Source organism: Hemitrygon akajei, chromosome 29, assembly GCF_048418815.1.
Source record: "Hemitrygon akajei chromosome 29, sHemAka1.3, whole genome shotgun sequence".
NCBI classification, from domain to species: Eukaryota; Metazoa; Chordata; class Chondrichthyes; order Myliobatiformes; family Dasyatidae; genus Hemitrygon; species Hemitrygon akajei.
This window is the reverse complement of record NC_133152.1, coordinates 43751036-43769436: the sequence shown is the minus strand read 5'-3', so window position 1 is coordinate 43769436 and position 18401 is coordinate 43751036. Positions and strand designations below refer to the sequence as shown.

General features: G+C 39.0%; 1 protein-coding gene across 3 annotated transcripts in view; it reads right to left on the bottom strand.

Annotated features, from left to right (window-relative positions):
- rerea (arginine-glutamic acid dipeptide (RE) repeats a) overlaps positions 1-18401 on the bottom strand; it is a 615654-nt gene that overhangs the window by 382338 nt on the left and 214915 nt on the right. For all 3 annotated transcript variants that reach the window (XM_073032278.1, XM_073032279.1, XM_073032280.1), the window contains exon 3: positions 12052-12122. In XM_073032278.1, the coding sequence (XP_072888379.1) occupies positions 12052-12122 (71 nt within the window). The remainder of the gene's footprint in view (positions 1-12051; positions 12123-18401) is intronic.

Below are 18401 nucleotides of genomic sequence, written 5' to 3'. Positions count from 1 at the left end.
TCCATTACTCATTCACAAGTGCTGTTTGACTTGCTGAGCGTTTTAAGCACACTTTTTATTTTGGATTCTTTTAACTGCCAGCCGTTTGATGAAAAGGCACTTAGAAATTACAAAGAATGGAAAATGTAGCGCACAACAAATGACCTACATGTTCAAAATTATGTCCATGGTTGGCCTTGAAAGTCACACGGCTAAGTACAATTTTGGCTTTCTATTTCTAATGTGCTTAAAATAGACCAAATCATGTCTTTATAATGTAGGTGTTTAAACAGAGTCATGGCATTTCTTCAGCAGGAAACTTATTGCACAGTGATTGCTGTCTCATGAGGACAGTCACCGATATAGCTCTTTAAAGGTCTAGATTTCACACATGCAGAAGCATAAAAAAGTGTCAGCAGTAAGAATCAGCTTTTGGAATTCCATGTTATAGATAACAATGGATTCTGGTTAATTGGGATATTGGTTAATCGGGGCAGCCATTTATTTGTGATATATGCAATGTGGGTGCATCATAGTCCAGAAGAAAGTTGTTTTGTTTGGATATATATTAAAAATATACAGTCAGATGACTAACAAACACTTATTGGGAAAATAGCCAGAATTCCCTTCACTGATTTGGGACACAATACCACTTAATTAGGGCAGGAGACTGTCACCAAACAGTTTCTAATGAGGGTCAGTTGTGTGCATTTGTATGGCCGTTAAACATTACACTATGTTCAGAAACAATTACACTACTTCAGCAAGTTAGAAGAATTTGAAGGTATTGACAATCATCTTGAATATTACAATGAAAATGAAGATTTGGAGGATGCCATTGTCAAAGGCATTGTATCAAAACATCAAGGTAGGAAAAATGAAGACAAGGAAAGTGATGAAGATGACACATCTAAACTTGAGCTAATAACTAAAGATGATGCCAGGAAATTCATTTAGAGATACAGCTCGGAATTGGCTCTTTCTGCACCCAGTAATCAACCTACTTTGAAGAAACTTGCACGCTCACAGAGAAGTATGTACAAACTCCTTACAGACAGCATCGGAATTTAACTCTGAACTCTGATATCCTAAGGTGTAATAGTATCACGCTAACCACTGTGGCATCTACTTATTGTTGGACTACAACAGCACTTCATGAAGGCAGGCCATTATCTGCACTAAGTGTTTGCACTGCTTTTGTTCAAAAGAACATGGAAGCATACACTGCATGCATTCTTTCATCAATAACTATTAAGAACAAATACAAAGTAATAGAGTACTGTAGTAGTATTGGTAGTGTTCCAACTTGTTCAGTATTTCATTTAAATACATAATTTGTTACTCAGTTAATTGGTAGTTTGTCTTTTATATCTTCTTAACTATTTCCAATAAACTTTGGCTAATTGTGGCAGTCATTTAATTGGGCCAAAATATACTGGTCCCAATGTGTGCCAATTAGCCACAATCCACCGCATTTCATGAGTAGAGGTCTGTAAAAACTGACTGAAAGGACTTTTCCAGCGCTAGTAAATGACTCCACAAAGCTATGACTGAAATTAAAAGGGAGTAAAGGCTTCAAAGTAAATTTATTATCAAGTATATGACAGTGAATACTACCTGAGATTCACTTTCCTGCAGGTTCAGGAGCTTGATGGTTTAGGGTGATAATTGTTCCTAAACCTGGTGGTGTGGAACCCAAGGCTGCTGTACCTTCTTCCCGTTGGTAGCAGTGAGAAGAGAGCTTGGCCAAGATAGAAAACTTTGCATTGTTTATGACCTTGAGGCTTACCAAAATATTCTGCAGCAGATGTAAGTATTGTTTCTGTGGTTATATAGGAAATATGGTAGTCCATTTGCACACAGGAATTGAAGCTAATGACTAATGAATAACAAATATGTGAACATTAAATTAATCTTCTTTCTTTCAGCTTCTCTGTTGTAATGATGATAATATTCAATTAAACCAGTCTATTCCATATATAATCTTCCCAATTTTGGAACAGTTGAAAACAGTCTTGGCTCTAAATCAGAAATCTGAGACATCAACTTCCTCTCCATAGAATTGAGAATGAATATTTAGGCTAACATTGCATTGCAGTACTGAGGGAGTGCTGTATTATTATCCAAAACCAACACCAAAAGCCTACAAAAAGTAGTGGATACAGCCCAGATCTTCACAGAAGTCCTTCCCACCTCTGAGCACATATACAAGGATCACTGCCACAAGAAGACAGCATCCATCATCAAAGACCCCCACCACCTCATCCATAATCTCTTCTCACTGCTGCAATTGGGAAGGAGGCATAGGAGCCTTAGCATAATAACTCTTACTGAACCTAATGGTATGGGACCTATTACCTGTGAATAACTTCATTCACCTCAACTCTGAACTGATTCCACAACCTATGACTCACCTTCAGATTTGTGTTTGAATGTAGTTTTTCAATGATTCAATTGTGTTTCTTTGCATCTACTGTGAATGCCCATAAGAAAATGAATCTCAAGGTAGCGTACGATGACATATACTTTTAACTTTGAAGGTCATGTCTGCACTCCAAGTTGGACATCCTCAAGCACTATTTCAGAGTGAAACTGACAGTTGTCCATATTAGCTAGTTGACATCTATCCCTGAACCAAACTGGCTGAAACAAATATCTAGTTATTTTCACACTGCTTGTTTTTGGAATTTCCTCTTTGTAAATTGTTACTACATTAAAACAGTTTCTTCAAAGATACTACAAATGCTGTCAAATAGTTTGAGATCTCTTGAACTTTGAAATCTGCTACAAAAATTATTTGTAACTATCATTCTAGATCTTGGCTGAAAATCTGGATTGATCTTCTAAATCTTTAATCAATAATTAAATTTGAATTACACAAGATCACAAAAGCAAAATACTGCAAATGCTGCAAATATGAAATAAATATTGAAAAGACTTCACAGGCCAGGCAGTATTTGCACAGTATAGAGAAAATTAGAGAAGTCATTTCAATTTCTCATAAAATCTGCGAAAGGTCAACTATAAGGTACAGAAAAAAATACAATTCAGTGAGAAGAGAATAATTAGAGGTTAGAAACCAGGAGAGATTAAAGGACAAAAGGAATGATACCACAAGGATAAAGAGATTCGAGAAACAGAAGACCAGCCCAGAGAAAGGATAAATGAGAAAAGCAGAATGGTTGTCAAAATTGGAAAAGATACATGCCATCTAAAACTTTGACAAATTTCTATAAATATATGGTGAAGAGTATACTGACCTGCTACATCACAGCCTGGTATGGAAATACCAATAGCCTTGAATGGAAAATCTTACAAATAGTGGATACAGACCAGTCCACCACTGGTAAAGCCCTCACCACCACTGAGCACATCTACACAAAATATCAGGGCAGGAAAGCAGCATCCATGATCAAGGATCTCCACCACCCAGGTCATGCTCTCTTCTTGCTTCTGCCATCAGGAAGAAGGTACAGGAGCCTCAGGACTCACACCACCAAGTTCAGGAACAGTTACTGCCCCCTGAACCATCAGGCTTTTGAACCTATGGGACAACTTTACTCATCCCTTCGAAATGCTCCAACAACCAATAGACTTACTTTCAAAGTCTCTTCATCTCATATTATCAATATTTATTGTTTATTTATTTATTATTACTATTTCTTCTTTTAGTATTTACACAACTTGTTGTCTTCTGCACTCTGGTTGAATGCCCTAGTTTTTCATTGATTTTGTTACGATTATTATTCTGTAATTTTTTGAGTATGCCCACAAGAAAATGGATCTCAGTTGTATAAGGTGACTTAGATGTATTTTGATAATAAAAAAATTACCTTGAACTTTTGAACTTCGGTTTTTGGAAAACACAAAAGGGCCACACAGATTATCTGAAATACGGTAATTGAACTCACTGTAACCAAGTAATCCAACTTGTCTGGCTGGATGATGAGGCAATCTTCACAGTTACACTAAGCTTTACTGGAAAGCTAAGGATAAATGTCAACATGGGATGCAAAACTACTGATAGGGTTGGCAATTAAACATGCCTGGAGCACCTTTTAAATCAAAGAATCTCTTGAGCTTTTTTTTGTTCAATCTGCTTCTCTAAAATCATCCTCCTTCGCCATAGGTCATTAGTTGCTGAAACCATCACCAGTAAATGCAGGCTGACTTCATGGCTTTGATCCCAAAACTCAAACTATTTATAAAACACATTTAAAACACTGGTACCATTATTTTGTACCATTGACCATTATTATTATTATCATCATCATCATGGGTGCAATCCTCCGTACCATCAAGGATATCTTCAAGCGGTATCTCCCGATATCACTGCTGTGGACCCTCACCATCCAGGACATGCCCTGTTCTCATTATTATCACCAGAGAGGAGGTTCAGGAGCCTGAAGAGACACACTCAAAGTTTTAGGAACATCGTCTTTCCCTCCACCATCAGATTTCTGAACAGTCCATGAACATTAACTTGTTATTCCTGTTTTCTGCATTACTTAAAAATTACCGTAATATACAAAATATGTCCTTGCAGTGTGCTGCTGCGAAAACAAAACAAATTTCACATCACATCAATGATAATAAAACTGATGCTGAGAGTATCCACTTTCTTTATTTGCATCCCTTTCTTCATATACTGTACATGCCCTTAAATATCATATTTCAGCTTGCAAATTTTATTTCCTACATCCTCATTACTTATCCCACCAATCAGGGTAAGACCAATAGCAGTTTAATGTGAGGATCTGATTTAGGTGAAGACATTTTTATTATTATTTTGTTTAATCATCTTCATTGCTTCAGATACTACTCTGTTCTTTTCAAATTCCTTCTCGCCTTTATTCATCTTATCCAGCTATCATTTGCTTTTCATCCCTGAATATGTGCCAACATAGACTCCCTTACTTCCAGCCAGCTGCACTTGTGATGTGTAATTACTACCCAAAATTTCTTTGCTTCTCTACCTCCCCTCCTTCAAGACTCTTCGTGAACTTAGTTCTCAGGCCAAGAGCTTTTCACCTCTTTCGATATCACTGCTGTTGCTAGCATGCCCCTCGGGACGTTTATCACCTCTCCTGATATCACTGCAGTGGCCAGCTTGTCCCTTGGGATATACCCAGGAAGGACCAAACGACTGTCATGAATGACTACCATCCAGTGGCCCTGAGCTCACATCATGAAGACCCTAGAGAGGCTGATTCTGGCTCACCTCCGGCCCCTGGTCAGACCAGCCCTTGATCCCCTGCAGTTTGCCAACCAGGAGCACATTGGAGTCGATGATGCTATCATCTACCTGTTGAACAGAGCCTACTCCCATTCGGATAAGCAATGGAGCACTGTACCATACATACATACAATACAGCCCTCAATGCTGAAGGAAAAGCTCCGTTCAATGCAGACTGGCAGTTCCATTGTATCCTGGATAATAGACTACCTGACCGGCAGACCACAGTATGTGCGACTTCAGAGCTGTGTGTCAGACACAGCTATAAGCAGCACTGGGGCCCCCAGGGGACTATACTGGCTCCCTTCTTGTTTACCCTGTATACCGTGGACTTTAGATATAACACTGAGTCATGTCATCTGCAGAAATTCTCTGATGACTCAGCAATAGTTGGGTGTATAAAGGGAGGACGGGAGGATGAATAGAGGGCCCTGGTAGAGGATTTTTATCAAATTGTGCAAGCTGAATTATCTGCAGCTCAACATCAGTAGGACAAAGCAGAAGGAAGACTAAGCCTGCACTGCTCCCTGGTACTACTAATGGTGAGGATGTGGATGTGGTGAGGACCTACAAGTACCTGGGGGTGCACCTAGATGACAGATGTGAGTGAAGCACCAACACAGAGGCTATATACAAGAAGTCACCAGAGGTGCCTCTACTTCCTGAGGAGACTGAGGTCCTTTGGAGTATGCAGGCCTCTCCTTCACATGTTCTACCAGTCTGTTGTTGGCAGAACAATCTTCTACATCATATATGTCAAACTCAAGGCCCGCGGGCCAAATCCGGCCCGCGGTGGAATTATCTTTGGCCCGCAAGATAATATCTAATTACTATTAAAGCTGGCCCCAGTAATCGAAGCGCCTATGGCATATGATATGGCTAATGCTGAGTTTATTCAGGTACCAGGTTTTCAGGGTTTTTAGTGTTTATTCGGCAGTCTTGCTCGGCAGTCTTCTTCATAAGAAACGGAATTTGTAAAGTGAAACACTTTGTAGTTATAGCAGAGACTGAGACACATGAGAGCAGGCTGAAAAAACGGAGGCAACGAAAGCTGCGTTCGCACGCGTCCGACTGATCCGGCCCGCATGAAGCTGCATTTTGCTCAATCCAGCCCGTGACCTAAAATGAGTTTGACACCCCTGTTCTACATGAAGGCATGCTGGGGCAATGGCATCAACACAGATGATGCCAACTGGCTCAATAAAACGATTAGAATGGCTTGCATCGTTATAGAGGAGTCAAACTGGACACACTGGACGCTGTGGTAGAACCAAGGACCCTACGGAAAATCCTGGCAATTCTGGACAATGTTTCTCACCCTCTGCATGCTGCCTTGGCTGAAAAGAGGACCACTTTTAGTAACAGACTAAGATAGCTGCTCCAAAGAGTGCGATATGAGGACATTTTTACCCTTGGCTATTAGGGCTGTTACATACTCCGTGGGTATCTTGTGATTGTCTTATGACCATGATGTAATTGAGCATCTGGTGAGTATGTTGTAATGGTCTTGTGATGGTGGGGTGATGTAATTTCCTGCCAGTGTGAGGTCACATAATGTAATTTTCCCGCCAGTGGGAGGTCATGTGATGGCCTGTTCCAACAGGTATAAAACAGGAAAGCCTTGCTGTGACGCAGGTTAGTTTGTTGTTTAATTTGTCAGTTACTCCGTTACGCTGCATATTCCTGTCATGACGCAGTTTGTTTTTAAAGTGGAGTTTTACATTCTGTCTTAAGTCTCAAAGGTTATTGCCAGCAGTGTTGCCAAACGCTGCCAGTTGTGGTTTGTTTTCTACCTTTGCAATTCAGTGGGAGAGTGAAGAATTTATCGAAGTACAGGAACCCGAAGGATTGAGTAAAGTTGGTGTCGTCGGTGGTAATACAGGATCGACCTTATTGGATCTTCGTTCAAGGAGATAGTAACCTGCACCCGAGATAATTCCTGCTGTAAGAGCAGAAAGGGTTGGGGCAGTGTTATTCGCCAAGGAGAAGGTCCGTTTCTTTAAACTGTTTTTATTTCTTTCGTTGTAAATCCTTCAGGCAAGGCAAATTTCGGCTGGGGTCAGCAGTAACATCACATCGTCGAGGAATTCGTTACTTCAGGAAAGTCTTTCCTAATTGACTGTATAAATCACTTGGACTTTCGCATTTACCACTTTAAGAACTGTGTTCGCATTTATCACTTTAAGAACTGTTCGAGTTGCTGTATAGCAGTTAACTTACAGATAAGTTAGTCGCTTGTTTACTTTTTATTTTTATTGAGCAGAGTTTAATAAATGTTTATTTGTTTATATAACTGGACTCAATTCTATATTCATTGTTGCTGTATCATAACAGAGCTCAATAATGAGTCAACCTATAGCCATGGAAGTGATGGTCCCCTCTTATAGAGAGTCTGGGATAACTTTTTTTAAATTCTTTCTTCTTTCTCTTTTAATATTTGTATATTTGTCTATATGTGCACATAATGCTTCTGTGACACTGTAATTTCCTTTAGGATCAATTAAGTTTTTTCACCTCTCCTGCTATCACTGCTGTGGCCAGCTTGCCCTTTGGAATGCTCATCACCTCTCCCGAGGTGATAAGGAAACCAAGGTCCCCAGAGGAATCTCATGCGCTCATGTAGAGGAACATGAAAATCCCTTACAGAGAACACTGGAATTGAACTCTGAAGTCCAACACTGCGAACAATAACAACATCATACAATCCCCATTTCCAGAAAAGTTGGGATATTTTCCAAAATGCAATAAAAACAAAAATCTGTGATGTTAATTCACGTGAACCTTTATTTAACTGACAAAAGTACAAAGAAAAGATTTTCAATAGTTTTACTGACCAACTTAATTGTATTTTGTAAATATACACAAATTTAGAATTTGATGTCTGCAACACACTCAATAAAAGTTGGGACAGAGTTAAAATAAGATTGAAAAGTGCACAGAATATTCAAGTAACACTGGTTTGGAAGACTCCACATTAAGCAGGCTAATTGGTAGCAGGTGAGGTATCATGACTGGGTATAAGAGTAGCGTCCATCAAAGGCTCAGTCTTTACAAGCAAGGATGGGTCGTGGCTCACCCCTTTGTGCCAAAATTCGTGAGAATTGTTAGTCAGTTCAAAAGGAACATTTCCCAACGCAAGATTGCAGAGAATTTAGGTCTTTCAACATCTACAGTACATAATATTGTGAAAAGATTCAGAGAATTCAGAGACATCTCAGTGCGGAAAGGGCAAGGTCGGAAACCACTGTTGAATGCGCGTGATCTTCGAGCCCTCAGGCGGCACTGCCTAAGAAACCGTCATGCTGCTGTGACAATTATAGCCACCTGGGCTCGGGAGTACTTCGGAAAACCATTGTCACTTAACACAGTCCATCGCTGCATCCAGAAATGCAACTTGAAACTGTATTACGCAAGGAGGAAGCCATACATCGACTCTATGCAGAAATGCCGGCAAGTTCTCTGGGCCCGAGCTCATCTCAGACGGACCGAAAGACTATGGAACTGTGTGCTGTGGTCAGATGAGTCCACATTTCAGCTAGTTTTCGGAAAAAACGGGCGTCGAGTTCTCCGTGCCAAAGATGAAAACGACCATCCTGATTGTTATCAGTGAAAGGTGCAAAAGCCAGCATCTGTGATGGTATGGGGGTGCATCAGTGCCCACGGCATGGGTGAGTTGCATGTATGTGAAGGTACCATTGACTCTGAGGCATATATTAGGATTTTAGAGAGACATATGTTGCCATCAAGGCGACGTCTCTTCCCAGGACATCCATGCTTATTTCAGCACGACAATGCCAGACGACATTCTGCACGGGCTACCACAGCGTGGCTTTGTAGACACAGAGTGCATGTGCTTGACTGGCCTGCTGCCAGTCCAGATCTATCTCCTATTGAAAATGTATGGCGCATCATGAAGAGGAGAATCAGACAACGGAGACCACGGACTGTTGAGCAGCTGAAGTCTTATATCAAGCAAGAATGGACAAAATTTCCAATTGCAAATCTACTACAATTAGTATCCTCAGTTCCAAAATGATTAAAAAGTGTTATTAAAAGGAAAGGTGATATTACACAATGGTAAACATGCCTCTGTCCCAACTTTTGTTGAGTGTGTTGCAGACATCAAATTCTAAATTTGTGTATATTTACAAAATACAATTAAGTTGGTTAGTAAAACTATTGAAAATCTTTTCTTTGTACTTTTGTCAGTTAAATAAAGGTTCACGTGAATTAACATATCACAGATTTTTGTTTTTATTGCATTTTGGAAAATATCCTAACTTTTCTAGAAATGGGGTTTGTACTAGCCGCTATGCTATCACGGCACCCATCATCTTATTGAACTGCCATTATCAGGTCTTGAGGGACACAGTCAAGTCAAACATGTGCACAAAAGCAGCCTTCAATGTAGTTTTGCATTTTGTCATCCGTCAGCTACACTACATAGTTCCTCTTCTACCAGCTCAATTATTCAAAGAATTTTTCACTCAGAAAAAAATGTAGATAATCTTCCTACAAAGAGCAGCAATTTGAATCTTAAAATGGAAAATATATTAAACTGCTTTCTCATCAACTCTTGAAGTCTTTTTTTCAAAAATTGGCTTAAATTAGCACAGACACTAAAGCTTAACATGAGTATTCTCTTTCTTCAATTACAATTCCTTACAAAAAAATTAAGTCAAAGATTAAGATACTGAGGTGATCTCAGCATAACAGGAACAGAAGATACCAATAATTTCTCACTCCATTTCAGATCATTTCAATTGAAGTTCCCTTTTAAATATTATTTTATAGAGTTTTGACAAATGTAATACCCATATTGAAGCTAATTTATACAAGCACTGATGCATGTAAGCAGTGTCAAAATGCAACTAATTATAGCACAGCTAAGTAATTCTCTGAACAGGTATAATAAATACCAAATATAGCAGTGGGTTTTGAATCTACTAAGTGTAAATAATTCACTAATGCCCACTCTCATTCAACGTAATAATGAATCTACTATATTGTACAACATTTCTATGATGTTGTATCATTAGAAGCAAATCAAACAGAAGCTATAGCCAAACCCTCAGTCATACAGCTACAAAAGGCATTAATAACAAAATGGGCATTTGCTTCCCTTCTTTATGTTTTCTAATTATCCAGTAATTTCTATATAATAGCCATCAACAGCATATTAAACCTAAATTAAAAATACAGATTACAGAAATTATTTCACAGCAAGGAAATCTAAAAACTCCTATTGTTATGGTGTTGCTGTTTCTCAGTAGTCAGCATGTGCTAATTTGTAAGGCAAAGGAAGCAACATATCAGCAATAAACATCTCTTGTCAATCGCATAGATTTGATTTCAATTCTCTCCTTAACCACACGTCCATGTTAAAAAGTCCACTGGCATAATTTAAAAATCCAATTACTCCAATCCAGACAAATCAAAGGAAAATGTAGATTTAAGAGTGGTAACTCACACAACAATCATTGTACTATTAATTGCTGATAACCAGCTCACCAAAGCTTCATTTTGTGTTTGCCAGGGCTGTCTTGCTGCCTTATTACAATAATAGTGCAAACATAGTCAAATGTTGCCTTAATGTTACAGGCAATCAATCTCAACTCATTATTCAATCGGAGCGTGATGTCAAGTGTTTGAGGAAAATAAGGGAAACGTATCAACTTTCTACTGACTGGAGTCAGAATTTGTACAAAGATAGTTCCATTTGTTATACGTCAATCATTACAACTGCCTCAGCAATGAGTTTTCTTTCATAATTTGATCAGGAGATAAAGATGTTGGCTGATAATAGCAAAATACACAATACCATTAGCAAATCATCAGAGATGATGCAGCACATGGCTGCATGCTGAAGGGCCAGGCAATTCACATCTGAACATCGACAACAGGGCCAGGCAATATACCTCCACCAAGAGAAAATCCAGTCACCTACCTTGACTACTGAGGTCACCACTGATGCGAAACTTGCCCACATCATCCACATTTATAGCCATGAAGCTTTAGAAAGCATTGGTCAGACTGCATTTAAGAGTACCATAAAGCAATTTGGGTCCCTGATCTAAGAAAAGATGTGTTAGCATTGGAGAGGGAGAGGAGGCTCACGAGAATATCTCATTGAAATCTATTGAATATTGAAAAGCCTTGACAGAGTGGATGGGGAGCGGATGTTTCCTATAGTTGGGGAGTCTAGGACCAGAGGGCACAGCCTCACAATAGAGGGACATTCATTTAGAACAGAAATAAGGAGGAATTTCTTTAGCCAGAGGGTGATGAATACGTAGAATCATTGCCACAGTCAGCTGTGGAGGCCAAGTCATTGGGCATTTAAAGTAGAGGTTGGGAGATTCATAATTAGTAAGGCTACCTAAGGTTATGGGGAGAAAGCATGAGGATGGGGTTGAAAGGATAATAGATCAGCATTGATGGAATGATGGAGCAGTTTCGATTAGCCAAATGGACTAATTCTGCTCCAGTATGTCTTGGATTTTGTTTGTTTACGGATCTTCACCTTGCTGGCAATCAAGCATTAGCATTACAAGAATGCATAACCAGCCTTGAACAATCAGTACCCCAACCACTTTTCAACTTGTGTTTGAGCGTGATTTGTTGCAGACATTTTGCCTCAAGCGTAAAAGACTTGTAGGTAGCACATTCAACACACAAACAGAGCAGCCTACGATTTTAAATCCAGCTAGGCAAACAAGATAGATTTTGCAGCATAAGAATGTAAAGTATTTGAACAAATCAATCACATTAAATTGTCTCATGAGTCTAAAAGAAAAGGAAAGGCTTAATCATGCATAAATGAATATGACACTCACCAGTTTGAATTCTTGAATGCTGCAGATGAAATACGGTGTATTAGGGCGACGGCTCTCTATGTAAACACAATCTAATGAGAGAAGGAAAATGAAGCAATGAATACACTACTTCCAGGGACAAAGAGAACCATTATGTATTTCATGTTCAATAAGACTAGAACATTTTACAGAACAGCATTTTTCGTTTTCCACTCCAGCTAACTTGCAGGCACTTGGAGAAGGATTAAATAAATATTACTAACTATGCAAATTCCACCCCTTTTTGGTGGCAAGAGGGAGAGACAAGAAAAATCCTGACCTGTTAACCTGACACCAGCGGTACAGAAAATGCTCAAAGCTGTTACTTGGGAAATGGAAACAGGGCATTTCAAAAATAGCAACTGATTTGGACAGAGTCAATGAGGATTTATGAAAAGGAAATCAGATTAGACATATTTGTTGAAGTTTTATGAGCAGAATATATAATGCTTAACAAGCACATAGAATGCATCTGGACCTTCAAGAGACACTGGATATGGTGCCACAAGAGGTGATTAAACAAAACCCGGGTAGTATTCTGGTGTGGATTGACAACAGACTAGTTAGTTACATGTTTGGAGGCTGCTTGAGAAGCAACTGCTGGGTCCCAGCTAATGATAGTTTATATAAATAATTTGGATGAGGGGGGACGACGATATCCAAATCTGCAGATGATACAAAGCTGGGTGGCAGGGAGGATTGTGATGAGTAAGCAGACGAATTTCAATGGAATATAAACAGGCTACTTGGCAAATGGAATATAATGAGCAAAAAGTGTGAAATTGTCCTCAAAAAAGAAAAGGACATTTTTTAAGTAGGTTGGAGACCTAGTATCATTATACATGTATCACTGATAGTTAATATGCTGGCATAGCAAGGAAAACAGTATGCTGGCCTTTATTACACTAGTATTTAAATTAAGTACAAAGATATCTTACTACAATGATACAATGCCCTGGTGAAACCGCACCTGAAGTTCAAAGAACAGATCTGGTCTCCCTGCCAAAGGAAGGATGTAACTGCAATAGATGGAGAGTAAAAAAGACCTCTGGATTGACAACATGATAGACCCTGTGGGCACGGGGGAATTATCCTTTGAGAAGAGAATATAAATGCTTTGATTTAAGAATAATATTCATCAAACAGACAAAGACCTTAGTACTTGACAAGGTAGCTCAGAAAGCTGTGGTGGTGGCACAGTAGTACAGCCGTTAGTGTAATGCTATTACAGCAACAGCAAGCCAAGCTCAACTTCCACTGCTGTCTGTAAGGAGCTTGTATGTTCTCCCTATGGCAGTATGGTCTTCCTCCCACATTCCAGAGTGGCAGCTGGAATATTTGTTTGTAGGTTAATTGGGCGGCATGGGCTCACTGGTTCGAAAAGGCCTATTACCATGCTGTATCTCTATTAGTTTTTAACAATGTTTCCCCCGGCTGGCATGACAGGCACGTGGTCTCAAAGCAAGAGGCAACACTTAGGACTGATGAAAGAAAAGATTCATTCACCTATATGTATGTGAACCTTTGAAGATGGCTACAAAGGCTCAGGCACAGAGTTGTACACAATAGAGAGATGGATCTTTAGACATTCAAAGAATCAAGGAAAATGAGTTTAGCACAGAAAAACCATTCCATTGTACTGAATGGCAGAACAAATGGAAGAGACACCAACTCTATTTTTATTTCTTTTGCTTATTTGCGATCTGTGGCTACTTACGTGTGGTTTTGTGTGGTGAAGTTTTATCCAAGAAAATGTATGTTGAAAATAAAAGTTTATTTCACAATGCACAGTTATTAGGTTCAGAAAGGAGCAGACCATCATAAAGGAAACTGCCAAATTCCCCCAAACTGCCCTGCAAATAAATAAATAGTTCTCTCTCAAAATGTTCCTACTTCTTTGGATTTGGGCTCTACTAATCAGGATGGGATTCTTCAATATTTTCTAAAGATGTAACGGCAACCTCGTGATCACCTACACCACCCAAGTTTTCCTCTTTACACTGACATGTATTTACGAATTCTAAGTCCTTGCTGTTTCATTGCATGGATTGTGGAGTATCTCATGCATCAGCAGAACTGAGAATTTTAAAAGAAAATCCTACTTATTTGGCCCAAGAGGCTCATATGAATGTAATAGTCCATGTCAATAACCTGGAAGATTCATCAGATTGTGCTTTTTGAACTATAATAAAACTTCATTCATAGAAAGAGTAAATTTGATGGATACTTTTGAACGAGGATAATAACAACAGGGCTATGCTAACATTCTTTTAGACAGTGGGAAGTGACGAGCAGCATCTACAGAATCAGCTTTACATCAGATATACTGAATATTTTGGAGTCTATTGAGATTTGTATAATCATGGTTGTACATACAGCTGGAAACAGGAAGTTATAACATTCAGCAATTAGGAAATCTGTGTCAAATGGAATTCAAGAGAAATGCTAAGTCATCCAAAATTGAGAAAGTAAAACCAGAATATCTAACCACAATTTGTAACAGAGGCTTTGTCACTTTTTGACACGATGCTTCAAGAAAGGTAACTTGCCGATGATAGGGTTGGTGTGAGGGCCGAGGTGATTTGATAAATTATTTCTATTTGTATTGCACCTTCCACAATTTCAGAACATCTCAAAATACTTCACACCAAGTCTATATTTTAGTCATTGTTGTAATACAAGAAAACTTGCAGCCAATTTATGCAATTAACCAATGATTTTCAATAGATTAATCCATAACCTTTCTTGTCATAAGGCAAATTCACTTGTTTCTAGAGACGATTTCTATATGCATGTCCTCTGAAAATTAAACAACTCAGAGCTGTAAAAGTGACAAGTAACACTTATTCTATGAAAGTAACAACGGCCATCCTCATTATAAGCACTCAATAGTGTCATCGCTTTTGTTAAACTGGTATCAAGGCTACACCCTAATATGATCAGATATAGTTCAAAATTCAAAGTATATTTATTATCAAAGTAATACATGTCATGTCACCAATACTACTGAGATTCATTTTCTTGTAAGCATTCACAGTAGATACAAAGCAACACAATAGAACCATTGAAAAATTACACACAAAGATAGGTAACCAATGTGCCAAAGACAACATCTGTGCAAAGACACACAAAAAAATTAAATAAGTAATAAATAATAGTGTATTGTCTGAGATACTGTATATCACTGCAGATAAGACACAAGCTGGGTACTTTGTGACAACATTTAAAGTTTTGATCATTTATAATGCTCACATCAGGAATATAATAGAATACTCACTACTAGCAGTTTGGTGCAACACAACATTCAGGAAGCTTGATCACCTGAACGCAGCAGTTCATTTGATTACCACAGCTACCAAAGTTAATGGAATGGAATGTCCAACCCATTGACTGAGCATTAGTTATGCTCAGCTTTTATCAGGTCAGTAAGACAGCCAGATCAGTAGAGCAGCTTGTCCATTTCCATGCCAGCAATCTTTTTCACCACCAGACAAGCTCACAGAGAGGCAGGAGACTTTTGGCTCTGCTCAATTCCAGCTAAGCCTAGCACTCAAGAGTGGTGGAAGTACTACACTACTAAGCCTGATATATCTACTTACATGACAAGAAAGCGAACAATGCATCATATTTTGAAAAATTACTGTTAAAAGTTGGTGAAGAAACTAAGTATTGTTGCTCTTTTCTACTGATTTGCATACCTAATCATATCCCAAGACAAAGAGAAGAATAAGCACAATACCTTCGCTGCCTTCAGTGGAGATAAATTTCCCTACACAGAGACAACTACCCTTTAGAGGACCTCAGTATTTATCTAATGATAGCAAGTTTCCAAAAGGATGAAGATGGGTAAGGCAGCAAATCACATTTTTGGTTCTGGTTTATTACATGGAAAGGTTGCTTCAAAAGCAGGTTTCCTTTATTAACACAAACAAGAGAAAATCTGCAAATGCTGGAAATCCCAAACAACACACAAAATGCTGGAGGAACTCAGCAGGTCAGGCAGCATTAATGGAAAAGAGTAAATAGTCGTTTCGGGCCAAGATCCTTCATCCCTTTCTCCTGTGGTACACTCTCCTCTCCCAACAGATTTCTTCTTCTCCAGCCCTTTACCTTTCCAACCCACCTGGCTTCTCTTATCTATCACCTTTTAGCTATCCTGCTTCCCCTCTCCCCCAACTTTTTATTTTGGCATCTTCCCCTTTCCTTTTCAGTCCTGAAGAAGAGTCGTGGCCCAAAATGTTAACTATTTATTCATTTCCATAGATGCTGCCTGACCAACTGAGTTCTTCCAGCACTTTGTGTGTGTTGCTTTGGATTTCCAGCATCTGCAGAACTTCTCACATTTATACATTTCACTGCATATTTCAATGTTTCAATGTACATGTGACAAAAACCTAATTTTTAATCTCTTCTCTGTAGTAATCATTGATTGTAAGAGATTATTATTTTCAAGAAAAGTGATCCATGTATTGAATCACAGTCATAGAAAACTACAGACCCAATACAGGCCCTTTGGCATATCTAGTCCATGCTGAACCATTTAACCTGCTTAGTCTCATTGTCCTGAACCCAGCCTCTACCATCCATGTACCCATCTAAAACTTCTCTTAAATGCTGAAATCAAAACTGCATACAGCTCATTCCACACTCTCAGTAAAGTAGTTTCCCCTCATGTTCCTCTTAAACATGTCACCTTTCACCCTTAACCCATGACATCTTGTTGGTGTCTCAACCAACCCCAGAGGGAAAAGCCTGCTTGCATTTACCATATCAGTAGCCCTCATAATTTTTGTATTCCTCTATCAAATCACCCCTCAGTCTTCTTTGTTCTAGGGAATAAAGTTCTAACCTATTCAATCTTTCCTCCAGTCCCAGAAACATCCTTGTAAATTTTCTCTGAACTTTTTCGATCTTATTTATATCCTTCCTGTAGGTAGACCACCAAAACTTCACACAATACTCCAAATTAAATCTCACCAACATCTTATACAACTTCAACATAACATTCCAACTTCTGCACTCAATACTTTAATCTATGAAGGCCAATGTCCCAAAAGTTTTTTTTACGACCCTATCTACCTGTGGCACCACTTTTAGTGAATTATGGACCTGCATTCCCAGATCCTTTCGTTCTACTGCACTCCTCAGTACCCTACCACTCACTGTGTAAGACCTTCTCTGATTGGTCCTCACAAATTGCAACACCTCACACTTATCTGCATCAAATTCCATCTGACATTTTTCAGCCTATTTTTCCAGCTGCTCCAGATCACGCTGCAAGCTTTGATAGTCTTCCTCACTGTTCACTACTCCCTGGATCTTGGTGTCATCAGCAAATCTGCAGATCCACTTAACCACATTATTATCCAGATTGTTCATATAGATGATAAACAACAACAGACCCTGCAGCACTCCACTAGTCACAGGCTTCTGGTCCAAAAGGCAACAATCTACTACCACTCTCTGGGTTCTTCTACAAAGCCAATGTCTAATCCAATTCACTAGCTCATCTTGAATGCCAAGTGACCAAACCTTCCAAACCAACCTCCTATACGGTACCTTGTCAAATGCCTTGCTGAAGTCCACGTAGACAAAATCCACTGCCTTGCCTTCATCAACTTCCCTGGTAACTTCTTTGAAAAACTCTATAAGATTGGTAAGACATAACCTACCAAGAACAAAGCCATACTGTCTATCAAAATACTCATATATCCAAGTCCCTTAGAATACCTTCCAATAACTTCCCCACTGCCTATAATTTTCTGGTTTATTCTTAGAGACTTTCTTAAACAGCGGAACAACATTAGATGCCCTCCAATCCTCCAGTACATCACTTGTCGCTAAGGATGATTTAAATATCTCTGCTAGGGCCTCTACAATTTCTGCACTTCCCTTCCACAGGGAATCTATTTGTCAGGTCCTGGGGATTTGTTCACACTAATTTGACTCAAGACAGCAAACACCTCCTCCTCTGTAATCTGTAGCGGCCACATCCTCACTGTTGCTTTCCCTCACTTCTGTATAAACTGTGTCCGTCTCCCAAATAAATACAGATTTTTAAAACATCCACTTAAGATACCCTCATCTCTTTAGGCTCCAATCTGATCTTCCAGAGGACCACTTTTGTCCCTAGCAATCCTTTTGCTCTTAACATATCTGTAGAAGCCCTTAGGATTCTCCTTCACCTTGTCTACTAGAACAACTTATCAATGTCTTCTTTTAACCCTCCTGATTTCTTAAGTGTTCCCTTGCATTTCTAGTATTTAAAAAATAATTGTACCTTGATAAAAGCAAATAAGCTTAAGGCTAAAAATACCAGCAGGTGAACCTAA